The sequence below is a fragment of the Vanellus vanellus genome (assembly GCF_965231255.1).
Source record: "Vanellus vanellus genome assembly, contig: HAP1_SCAFFOLD_70, whole genome shotgun sequence".
In the NCBI taxonomy this organism is placed as follows: domain Eukaryota; kingdom Metazoa; phylum Chordata; class Aves; order Charadriiformes; family Charadriidae; genus Vanellus; species Vanellus vanellus.
Genome location: NW_028128467.1, coordinates 887,449 through 900,053, shown reverse-complemented (window position 1 = coordinate 900,053; position 12,605 = coordinate 887,449). Strand labels below are relative to the sequence as shown.

Below are 12,605 nucleotides of genomic sequence, written 5' to 3'. Positions count from 1 at the left end.
CTCGGCAGGAAGCCTCTGCTCTTCTCTCCCGCCTGCCCCACAGCCAAAGGGTCCAGAGCCCAAGATGCCTTCTCAGCAGCTGCACCTCCAGTCAAGGAGATGTGTTTGTGTCCTACAAGTGATGCACAACATAAAAGCAAGTGCCATGCAGTGTCTCTGTCTGGAGACAATGTCACTGAGGAGAAGGCTTCACTGCACGCCTGCCTGACTCCCTCTCCTCGCTTCATTTTTTCAGAGCACAGACATGTTTCTCCTTGTTTCCCCACCCCTCTGTTGAACTCTGCATCTAAGGAGTTTGGGAGGGGGTGCGGGTCAGCTTCTCTTCTGCCTCTGACTCTGCCTCTGACTCGTGCCCCAGAGGTGCCCTCATGGAAAGTAGGTGACGAAGCAGTATTTTACCCGATAAGGGAGAGTGTCACTGAGTTTGTGGGGTTGGGAATGAGCTGGATCATTCCTCATTCAGCTGTGGGAGGGGGATTTCTGTGAGGAATGGCATTGGGATTTCCTCAGAGAAGTCTCTCCCAGTTTATGACTGCCTTTTCCTTCTTGGACAGGTCCCCCTGCCCAGAGGCAGCAAATGTCCAACAGCAGCTCCATCACCCACTTCATCCTCCTGGCATTGGCAGACACACGGGAGCTGCAGCTCTTGACCTTCGGGCTCTTCCTGGGCATCTACCTGGCTGCCCTCCTGGGAAACGGCCTCATCATCACCGCCATCACCTGTGACCGCCGCCTCCACACCCCCATGTACTTCTTCCTCCTCAACCTCTCTGTTCTTGACCTGGGCTCCATCTCTACCACTCTCCCCAAAGCCATGGCCAACTCCCTCTGGAACACCAGGGCCATCTCCTATGCAGGATGTGCTGTCCAGCTCTTTTTCTTTCTCATTTTTATTTCAGCTGAGTATTTTCTCCTCACCATCATGGCCTATGACCGCTACGTTGCCATCTGCCATCCCCTGCACTACGGGACCCTCCTGGGCAGCAGAGCTTGTGTCCACATGGCAGCAGCTGCCTGGGGCAGTGGGTTTCTCAATTCTCTCCTGCACACGGCCAATACATTTTCACTGCCCCTCTGCCAGGGCAATGCCGTGGACCAGTTTTTCTGTGAAGTCCCCCACATCCTCAAGCTCTCCTGCTCACACTCCTACCTCAGGGAAGCTGGGCTTCTTGTGGTTGGTGTCTGTTTAGCATTGGCGTGTTTTGTTTTCATTGTGGTGTCCTATGTGCAGATCTTGAGGGCGGTGCTGAGGATCCCCTCTGAGCAGGGACGCCACAAAGCCTTTTCCACGTGTGTCCCTCACCTGGCCGTGTTCTCCCTCTTTATCATCACTGGAGTGTTTGCCCATCTGAAGCCCCCCTCCATCTCCTCCCCATCTCTGGACCTGGTGGTGGCAGTGTTGTACTCGGTGGTGCCTCCAGCAGTGAACCCCCTCATCTACAGCATGAGGAACCAGGAGCTCAAGGATGCCCTGCGGAAACAGGCCCAATGGACGCTGTTTCACCGACAATAACCTGCCGCCCCTTCTCCGCACATTGCCCAGAATTTATCTTAGACCACGAGCCTGAATTTTTCTCTTGTGATAATCCTGCTTATTGATATTTTTCTGGGTTTATACTACTTTTTTTGAGGCTTGATCCTACTGTGTCTGACCCTTGCACAACACTGAGTCAGATGTAGCCAGTCAGATAACAGCTCTTAAATGAAATGGGATGTCCCAGGTAGAATAGGGAGAAAAGGGAGAAACAGAAAAAAAAAGACATGGGCTTAGATAAATATTGTTTAAAAGAACAGTAACAGAAAAGATAATAATAATAATAATAATAATAATAATAATAATAATAATAATAATAATAATAATAATAATAATAAACAAAATTAAGTGATGTAACACAAATTGCTGACACTTCCCAATGATTAACTCCCCAGCCTGTCCGGAGATGTGATCACCGATCCCTGCCCCCCTGCTAACTCCCATTTATATACTGAGCATGACAGCTATGGGATGGAATATTCCTTTGGCCAGCTTGTCTTGTCTGTGGCCCCCCACCCTCTACGGGAAGTTGAAAAAGTTTGTGACTTAATATAAGCATCACTCAGCAACAACTAAAACAATATGAGTTAGCAATGTTATTCTCATAGTCAATCCAAAACACAGCAGCTACCAGGAAGGATATTAACTCTATCCCAGGCAAAACCAGGACAGCGTCCGCCCCTTATTCTATACCATCTACCTCATGCCCAGGTCTTACACTTTTCCATAAATCACCACCATTTTCCTGTCTTTGATATATGTATATATGCACACAGATATCATTCCCTTAGTCCATGGGCCATCCCACTGAAATGTCCCTTGAGTTCATTTAGTCCATGACTTTGGGCTCCATTTGTTGTAACTGTCTTTCCCAGCAGGAGACGTGGTGTGTGGTGTTGAATTGTTGCGTGCTGCATCTGGAGCTCGCAGCTGGTGTAGCCGGCAGGGCCCATGCCCATCATCTGTGGGTTGAAGATGTCGATCTCAAGACAATTCCCGGGTGCCAGTTGCTGCAGCCACTTCTGGTTCCATCACTTCTGCACTTTGCTCAGTTTCATCAAAGTTCATTCTTCATTAATTTAGGTCACTTTCACTGCAATGCCATAGATAGAGCATATAGCAACCGTATCAGTGATGACATATAGTGGTAATTTAGCAATAAATATCATATCATTTGATTCATTGGCCATTCTCACCAAAATCAAATCCCCTTGAGGAACACGTCGATCATCCCCATCCTCCTGCATCACCCACCAAGTGCAGTCAGGGCCTTAAAAAAAGCAATCCCACAGATAGTTTTGCCTTTCCTTGTGTCAGGAATAACCCAGACTCTCTTCCCGAACATGTTCAGATCCTCAAATGTTCCCTAACCAGGTGGCCTTTGCCAAATGTGTATCCTGACTTTTGAAGGTCCCACCACCCATGGCTCTCAGTGTAGTTTATAGCAGTCCGGTGTACTGTTTCATTTTCCCAGAGGCTTGTGCATGGTAGGGGATGTGATACACCCGCCCAATGCCATGCTCTTTGGCCCAGGTGTCTATGAGGCTGTTTGGAAATGAGTCCCACTGTCTGACTCAATTCTCTCTGGGGTGCCATGTCGCCATCAGACTTGCTGTTCAAGGCCCACGATAGTTGTTCAGGGTGGTGGCATGTGTCACAGGGTGTGTTTCCAGCCGTCAGGTGTTTGCTTCCACCGTTGTGAGCATGTGGTACTTGCCTTGGCAGGTTTGAGGGAGTGTGATAGAACCCATCTGCCAGGCCTCCCCGTATTGATATTTCAGCCAACGTCCTCCATATCAAAGAAGCTTTAACCGCTTGGCTTGCTTAAATGCAGCACACGTTTCACATTCGTGGATAACCTGTGCAATAGTGAACGTGATCAAGTCCACCCCCTGGTCACGAGCCCATCTATATGTCACATCTCTTCCTTGATGGCTTGATGCGTCATGGGCCCACCAAGCTATGAATAGTTCACCCTTACGTTGCCAGTCCATGTCCACCTGAGCCACTTCAATCTTAGCAGCCTGATCCACCTGCTTGTTGTTTTGATGTTCCTCAGTGGCCTGACCCTTGGGTACGTGGTCATCTACATGATGTACTTTCACAACCAGATTCTCTATCTGGGCAGCAATGTCTTGCCACAGTTCAGCAGCCCAGATGGGTCTACCTCTGCACTGCCAGTTGCTCTGCTCCCACTGCTGTAACCACCCCCACAGAGCATTTGCCACCACCCATGAATCAATATGGAGGTAAAGCACCAGCTGCGCAGGGGCTCACAGCCGGTCCCGGGTCACCCCTGTGCCTGTGATTTCACTTTGGGGCACATTCCAGAGCCACCAGACAGGCAGGGATTGGGAGACGGTGTTGGAGGGAGGGCACGGACAAAGTGCTGTAGCACCTCCAGGAGAAGCACCTTCCACTGCCACAGGCTGTGACGTGGGCGATAGCTTGGCTCCCAGCAACACTCATCCTCACCCAGGGAGAGGAAGATGAGTGCTGTGCTTTGCACCGTCTTCAGTGAGCTTTGCCTGGAGGAGAGACTCTGTGATGGGTGGCATTGAGTTCAGTGGTCAGAAGAACATCCTCTGTAGCTGCAGTCAATACTTCAGGTCAGTGCTTGGAACAAGAGGGGATGGGGACACACAGCATTTCCCAGGCTGTGTCACGCTGCCTTAGTGTCTCTCCAGCGCTTCCCTCGGCACTGAACCTCTTTTCCAGCACTTCCCCACAGTCCTGGTGCCTCCCTGGACACCGGAATTCATCCCCAACCCAAGATCTCACAGCAGCGCTGGAAGCGGTGTCTGACGAACCCCCCGATGTGGTGCAGGGCTGGAGCGTGGCCAGCCGGGCTTGTCTGCCGTGGGGCGGGACGTGTTCCTTCCCCACACAGCGCCATTCTCTGGTGGTCTTGTTGAAGCAAGGAGGGCACTGGCCCTGTGGCTCTCTGTGCACAGCCGGAGGCGGTGACTCCTTGTTAAAACAACCTGCTCGTAACACATGAATTAATAAACCCCATGGCCTCCCAGCGTGGCTACTGCGCGTGCCCAAATTGGTGCCCCAGGAAGGAGGCACAGGGGATAATAGGGTCCGGTTTTAATGCAGCAAAGCTGCTTTTTCCCCCAGCACTGCTTTGATTTTTTCAGGGCTTTGTTTTCCACCCGCTGGAGCAATGCCGGGAAGGTCGTCTATAATATCCCCGGCACTCCACCTGAAATGATGTGGCTCATTATCAAGTACGCCTACACCGGCACAGTACCTGTCACGGCCGACAATGTTGAACGTTTGCTGATAGCAGCCGACCAGTTCGACGTCATGGGCATCGTCAGACTGTGCTGCGAGTTCTTACAGTCCCAGCTCTGCTCGGAGAACTGCGTTGGCATCTGGAGATTCACCAAGTATTACTACTGCCCTGACCTGTGGGAAGCAGCCCACGCGTTCATACTCGATCACTTGGAGGGGGTGACCAGGGTGTCAAGAGAGTTTCTGGAGCTCTCTGTCAACGATCTCCAGCGCGTCCTGGAGAAGGAGGATCTCCGTGGGAAGGAAGGGGCCATGTTCAAGGCCATTCTGCAATGGACGGCTCAGGGCCCGCAGAACAGGAGGCAGCAGGTTGCAGTCTTGCTGGGCGAGGAAGAGTGGAAGGGGGGACACAGGGGATGTATTTAAAAAAAAAAAAAAGAAAGTCTAGCTTTTTCTTAGTTTAGAAAAAAATAAACTCAGCATTGTTGACAGTTAAGACTTTGCTTGAAACTGTTGAAATCCTACCTAAGCAAGGGTATGAAGGTCGCAAGGTCGGGCATTGGAATAGACTGTCCAGGGAGGTGGTTGAGTCACCATCCCTGGGTGTGTTTAAGGGATGTTTAGATATGGTGTTGGGGGATATGGTGTAGGGGAGAACTTTGTAGAGTAGGGTAGATAGTTGGACTCGATGATCCCAAGGGTCTCTTCCAACCTAGACAATTCTATGATTCTATGAATTTGTAGTTCATATTCATTGTACAAACACATGACTCACCCAAATCCCATTGCTTGTTAGCACGTGCATGGTTTCCGAAGGCACACACACTGACACTGACACTATGGAAATGATGAGGTATGTGTTGTCTATGAGTACCCAGGCCACAGTTGTGTGAGGCATTGCACAAGCATCCAAAATCAATGCACTGCTGCAGCAAAGGCCAAGAGGTTCCTGGGCTGTGTTAGGAAAAGCGTTGTCTTCAGCTGGAGGGATGTGACCTATCTCTTCTCCTCAGCACTTGTTAGGTCACATCTGCAGTGCTGTGTCCAGTGCTCGGCTCCCCAGTGCAAGGAAGCTCTTGACCTCCTAAAGGACTTCCAGCAAAGGGCCACAAAGCTGATTTAAGGGGCTGCAGAATCTTTCCTAGGAAGGAAGGCTGAGAAATCAGCAGTGTTCCCAAAAGCGTCAGCAAGCTTCAGCGTATCAACCAGAAGAGCTAGACCTTGTCATTCAAGGCAGGATTCCATGCACTAGGGCTGTGTCAGCAGCAGCTGTGGTGATTGAGAGAGCAAGAAATGGTCTCCTGGGGCACATCCTGATGCTAACGGTTCATTCCTGACTCCTTTGTCCTCCTCCGCAGAGTTCAAGCAGCAACTGTGTGTGTGCCGCGGTTGGGAAGTGCATTGGTTTATGGAAATAAACAGAGGTGGTCGTTGGCCTCTTTGGCTGAACTCTCCGTCCCTGCCCCAAGGTGCTCTCAGAGTTCCGAGATGTCCCCTGCCTTGGCTGGCCCTGCAGCGTGGGCAGTCGGGTGCCCCAGGGCAAAGCCCGCTGCATCTGCCCCGGCTGGCTGCGGAGAGGAGGGGACAGCGGGGGTGACAGCCCGGGGGGTGACAGCCCAGGGGGTGACAGGAGGGCCAGCAGGCGGTGAGAGGCATAGGGGGTGGCAGGATGGACACAGGGCTGTGGGGAGGGCCAGCACTGGCCCAGGGGCTGCCAGGAGGTGACTCCGGGTGATGAAGGCCCCAGGGGAGACAGGAGGGACCCCAGAGACTTGGGGGGACAGGAGACCCATCAGGGACAGGTCACAGGACAGCAGGGACAGCAGCGGCCTGGGGTGGTGACAGGCCTTTTGTCACAATGCACGTGAGGCGTGGCTGGGCAGGGGCGGCGTGCCGTGTCCCCGTGGCCATAGTGACCGGTCAGGCCTGGCAGCGCTGCGTGCCAGAGAGGGAGCAGAGGCCACGCTGGGCTCAGCCAGGTAAAACGATGAGGAAATGTGGGAGGATATCTTATAAGAACAAACTTGCCAGATGTCTTTGAAAGCTGGTGGAGAGCGCTGAAAGGGACAGAAACAGAACGGAAGGGCAATTTGAGGAAAAAGTGGTTTGGGCGACTTAATGTTGTCTTCAACTTGTTTTACTCCACTGCATTGGAGAACTGGTTTTGCGGCAGTTGCAGAAACTGCTCACCAGCAACATTTTGGATCAAGAGTGTATCTGTGAGGTATAATCTACGCAGGCCCTTGAAAGCCATCTTGCACACGAGTTTTCTCCGTATCTAAATTACACTTTGGAATCTCTTTTTAACGTGACTTCTTTTCTACACCAAAGAAATTGTCATTCAGGTGCTACTGAGCATCATTTCATCATTCATTTCTAACTGTATTTTTTTCCCTGATACTACGAGTTAACCATATCAGGGCAGTACTGAAGTTTTACGGTAGAACATTTATGGTGAATATATGTAAGCAATGTTCTTAGAGAAGTCTTAAATTCTTTTAAATCTAGTCAAAGGTGCCTGTTTCTCAGAGATCATAATGGTTTCGTATTACCAAGTATGATATTTCAGTTTGGTAATCTGCCGTCTTGATAAATTTGAATGTGATTAAAGACTTGGGGATGGGACTTCTCAGAAACAGAAAGACCTGGAACGTGTTTTCTGTGTGACTGATGGGACAAGAAGAGGGGGTACTCATGGCCAGCTCTTCTTCTGCTGGGAGAAATAACACTGCTGGAAGTAAGTGTCTCTGCACAGCTGAGGGAGGGAACATCAGAGATTGCATCAGCCTTTTTCACAGGCGGTTCCCCTGGAGCCCCAGGGACACCTCCAAGGAGGAGCCCAGAGGGGACAGAGAGAGTTCCACCGTGGGCTGGTCCTCTGCTGCTGAGCTGGGCCGGGCTGCTGGGACGGAGGGAGCTCCTGGCAAGCGGGCAGCGCTGCAGAGAGACAGCTCTGCCCAGGAGCAGGGCTGTGGGCACTGCCTGCAAGCAGAGAGGGGAGACCTGAGAGGCAGAGAGACCTTAAAGGCAGTTGGGAGTGGGGGTGCTGAGAGCTCACTGGGGCAGAAATCTTCACCGCCCTCTGTGTGGTAAGTCTCAGGGTGCCGGGCAACGCAGCTCCAGTTCCTGGAGGGATCTCCTCAAGCTGGTCCATCTGAGAGCTGCTGGGCTCTGTCAGGAGGACTCTCTCAGTTTCAGTGCTGTAGAGGAGGAGGATGTGCTCCAGAGCAGGGCTTCCCTGCTGCCTGGTGAGAGGGACAGGGCCCGAGGGCTGCCTTCTGCCGGGGATGGTTGTGGAGGTATGCGTAGGGGTGTGCAGGCAATGGTGGCCTGGGCTGTCCTTGCCGGCACGGTCCCTGCACCCCGGGGGCTGTGTGCCGGGGCAGGGACTCTGCCAGGGTCAGCTCTCCGCCTGCCCAGGGAGCTCCCACGGAGCTTCTTTGGGGAGAAGCGGTGGGTCGAAGGAGTGACTGCCAGCAAGGCAGATGCCTTCTGTTGCTGAGATGGACCTGTGTGGGTCAGGGCTGCTCCCAGATCCACATCACCCCCAGGACATTTGCACAGAGTCCTTTTGAAGACGGACTTTGAGGCACCTTTCCCCTGAAGGGGAACAAGTCTGTGCTGTGGGATTTCTCCTCTTTGCTGCTGGGTGGGCAGTGGGTGGTGGGAATGGATTTCTCCTTTGTGGAGAAGGCACAGAGACCCCCGTTCTCGATAGTACTTCCCTGAACCCCTCCTGAGCCCCCGCACACCCAGAGATGCCCCCGTGCAGCACTGTGCTGCCAGGAGGGGTCTGCAGGGCAGAGCTGAGCACACAGCGGGTGGGATGGGCTCTGGGGCACTGGCAGGGAGGAGACCCGGGGGCAGAGAAGCAGCTCCAGGCAGGGGCAGCTCCTGGCAGCCCAGACACAGGCAGGGACAGAGAGGGAGCTGCTGCCAGAAGTGCTCAGGCAGGGGGGATCCCGGCACCTCCTGCCGCCCCCTGACCTTCAGACAACTTCTCTGCAGCAAGCCTCTGCTCTCCTCTCCCGCACACCCCACAGCCAGAGGGTCCAGAGCCCGAGATGCCTTCTCGGCAGCTGCACCTCCAGTCCAGGAGAAGTGTTTGTGTCCTACAAGTGATGCACAACATAAAAGCAAGTGCCCTGCAGTGTCTCTGTCTGGAGATACTGTCACTGAGGAGAAGGCTTCACTGCACACCTGTCTGACTCCCTCTCTTCACTTCCTTTTTTCAGAGCACAGAGGCATTTCTCCTCGTTTCCCCACCCCTCTGTTGAACTCTGCATCTCAGGAGTTGGGGAGGGGGTGCGGGTCAGCTTCTCTTCTGCCTCTGACTCTGGGAGTCCTGCCGCAGACGTGTCCTCATGGAAAGTAGGTGTCGAAGTAGTATTTTACTTGATAAGGGAGTGTGTCATTGAGTTTGTGGGGTTGGGAATGAGCTGGGTCATTCCTCATTCAGCTGTGGGAGGGAGATTTCTGTGAGGAATGGCATTGGGATTTCCTCAGAGAAGTCTCTCCCAGTTTGTCACTGCCTTTTCCTCCTTGGACAGGTCCCCCTGCCCAGACACAGCAAATGTCCAACGGCAGCTCCATCACCCACTTCCTCCTCCTGGCTTTGTCAGACACACGGGAGCTGCAGCTCTTGACCTTCGGGCTCTTCCTGGGCATCTACCTGGCTGCCCTCCTGGGAAACGGCCTCATCATCACCGCCATCACCTGCGACCACCACCTCCACACCCCCATGTACTTCTTCCTCCTCAACCTCTCTGTTCTTGACCTGGGCTCCATCTCTACCACTGTTCCCAAAGCCATGGCCAATTCCCTCTGGAACACCAGGGCCATCTCCTATGCAGGATGTGCTGTCCAGCTCTTTTTCTTTTTCTTTTTTATGTCAACAGAGTGTTTTCTCCTCACCATCATGGCCTATGACCGCTACGTTGCCATCTGCCATCCCCTGCACTACAGGACCCTCCTGGGCAGCAGAGCTTGTGTCCGCATGGCAGCAGCTGTCTGGGGCAGTGGGTTTCTCAATTCTCTCCTGCACATGGCTAATACATTCTCACTCCCCCTCTGCCAGGGCAATGCCCTGGACCAGTTCTTCTGTGAAATCCCCCACATCCTCAAGCTCTCCTGCTCACACTCCTACCTCAGGGAAATTGGGCTTCTTGTGGTTAGTGCCTGTTTAGCCTTTGGGTGTTTTGTTTTCATTGTGGTGTCCTATGTGCAGATCTTGAGGGCAGTGCTGAGGATCCCCTCTGAGCAGGGACGGCACAAAGCCTTTTCCACATGCCTCCCTCACCTGGCCGTGGTCTCCCTCTTTATCATCACTGGAGTGTTTGCCCATCTGAAGCCCCCCTCCATCTCCTCCCCATCTCTGGACCTGGTTGTGTCATTTCTGTACTCGGTGGTGCCTCCAGCAGTGAACCCCTTCATCTACAGCATGAGGAACAGGGAGCTCAAGGATGCCCTACACAAACAGGCCCAATGGACACTGTTTCACTGACAATAACCTGCCACCCCTTCTCTGCACATTGCCCAGGGCTTATCTTAGGCTGTGAGTCTGCTTTTTTCTCTTGTGATCATCCTGCTTATAGATATTTTTCTGAGTTTACACTGCTTGTCTTTAGGCTGGATCCTACTGTGTCTCACCCTTGCACAACACTGTGTCAGGTGTGGCCTGACAGATAACAGCTCTTCAATAAAAGGGCAGCTCCCAAGTGCAGTGCCTGAAGGTAGGCTGTTCCTCCAAAGTTCCTTCCAAGAACACGTTCAAGGAATCAATATTTTAATGAGTCTCTTCTTGTGTTTTCAATGTTTCTGGAGCTAAGCTGATGGTACTATTGGTTTCCACTGCACCAAATATTCTGGATTTAAAAACGCTCTTCTTGGTGCCCAGTGGAAGGGGAGACGGTGCATGAGCTCCCATTATCTCCTCAGTCTTCTTCATGTATGACAGGACTGATGGCATATACCAGACATTCTGGAAATGAATCTTTTAGGGGGGAGGAGAGGCAGGATTAGGGACTCGACACGTGCCCTTGCGCTGGAACAGATGGAGACTCTGAAGGTGAAACACCCTCCAAGGTGAAGTCCACTAATATAAAGCACTGAATCAATGTGTCCACGCACAAGGACGCTGCAGTGCAGAGGGAGTCAGCAGGGACTCATCAGGCACAGGGAGGGGAGAGTGGGGAGACGCAGGAGGTGCCTGAGGGGTCCCCAGGGCCAGGACTGCTGTGCTGTCCTGGGGCATGGGGCTGACTGGGGAGAGCAGGGGGCAAATTCAGTCAGGGCTGGGGATCACGCACAACATGAATTCCGGAGAGGCAGAGAGTGACCAGCCTCTTTTTCCTCATTCCCTGAGCACCAGCACGAGCCCCGGGGCTGATGGGCAGGCTGACCTCCTTGTCTGCCCCCCAGGAGCTGCTTTGCCCTTGGGAGGAGCTGGGGCTGTGCGGTGAGTGCCCAGAGCTCTGCATCAGCCTGCGGTGGGCAGTGCTGTGGGGCCAGCCCAGACTGGGCTGCTGGGCTGGGTTGTCCTGGGGAGAGAGCAGGGGAGGTGGGCAGAGCTGTGCAGGGGCTGGGAAGGGCTGGGAAGTGGCTGGGAGAGGACAATGTCAGTGATAGAGCCCTTTCCAGGGAAGACTGAGGCAAAGAAGTCGTTGAGTATCTCAGCCTTCTACATGTCCTGGGTGACCAGGTCTCCCGGTTCCTTCCTGGGTGCGCCCACGTGTTCCCTAGTCTTCCTTTTGTCACCCACATACCTATAGAAGGCTTTCTTGTTGCCCCTCATGCCCCTGGCCAGATTCACCTCTACCTGGGCTTTAGCTTTCCTAACCTGATACTTGGCTTCTCAGACAATTCCTCCCAGGCTACCTGTCCTTGCTTCCACCCTCTGTAGGCTTCCTTTGTCTCTTTCAGATTGACCAGGAGTTCCTCGGTCATCCACGCAGGCCTCCTGCTGTCTTTGCCTGACTTCCTCTTTGACGGGATGTATCGCTTTGTCCCACCAAGCAGATCCCTGAAGAGGCCAAAGTTTATCTCCTGAAGTCCAGTGTAGTGAGCTTACTGTGCACCCTCCTCACCACCTTAACGATCTTAAATTCCACCATCTCAAGGTCACTGACCTTGACCATGACATTCCTCACCAGCCCCTTTTTGTTGGTGAGGACATGGTCCAGCATGGCACCTCTCCTTGTTGGCTCCTCTGTCACTTGGAGAAGGATGTTATCATCAGTGCGTTCCAGGAACCTCCGGGATTGCCTATGCACAGGTGTGTTGTCCTTCCACCAGATATTGGAGTGGTTGAAGTTCCCTCTGAGGACCAGGGCTTGTTAACATGAGGCTGCTCCAATCTGTGTATAGAGGGTCTTATCCACTTGTTCTTCCTGGTCAGGGGCCTGTAGCAGAACCCCCCTATAATGCCACCTCTCCATGCCCTCCCTTAAATCTTGACCCATAAGTTCTCGGTCGGCTCCTTATGCATCTGCAGGTAGAGCTCCACACACTCCAGCTGGTCCTTCCCCTGCCTGTCCTTCCTGAAGAGCCTGTATCTATCCTTTCCAACACTCCAGTCATAGGACCCACCTCACCATGTCTCCATGATGCTGATTAGATCACAGTCTTGCAGGCTAGGGAGCTCCATCTAAACATGAGGAGGACCTTGTTTCCTTTGAGGGTGTCAGAGCACTGGCACAGGCTGCCCAGAGAGGTGGTGGAGTCTCCTACTCTGGAGACATTCCAAACCCGCCTGGACGTGTCCTGTGCAACCTGCTGTAGGTGCCCTTGCTCGGGCAGGGGGTTGGACTAGATGATCTCCAGAGGTCCTTTC

General features: G+C 53.0%; 2 protein-coding genes across 2 annotated transcripts; both read left to right on the top strand.

Moving 5' to 3' along the window:
- Positions 1–577: 577 nt before the first annotated feature.
- LOC309684432 (olfactory receptor 14J1-like) lies at positions 578–1,513 on the top strand (the record flags this gene model as incomplete). Its single annotated transcript, XM_082500350.1, has 1 exon — positions 578–1,513. The coding sequence occupies one exon, from the start codon at positions 578–580 to the stop codon at positions 1,511–1,513; it is 936 nt and encodes a 311-aa protein (XP_082356476.1).
- Positions 1,514–9,347: 7,834 nt separating this feature from the next.
- Positions 9,348–10,277, top strand: LOC309684431 (olfactory receptor 14I1-like; the record flags this gene model as incomplete). Its single annotated transcript, XM_082500349.1, has 1 exon — positions 9,348–10,277. One exon carries the CDS (start codon positions 9,348–9,350, stop codon positions 10,275–10,277), a length of 930 nt encoding a protein of 309 aa, XP_082356475.1.
- Positions 10,278–12,605: the final 2,328 nt, after the last annotated feature.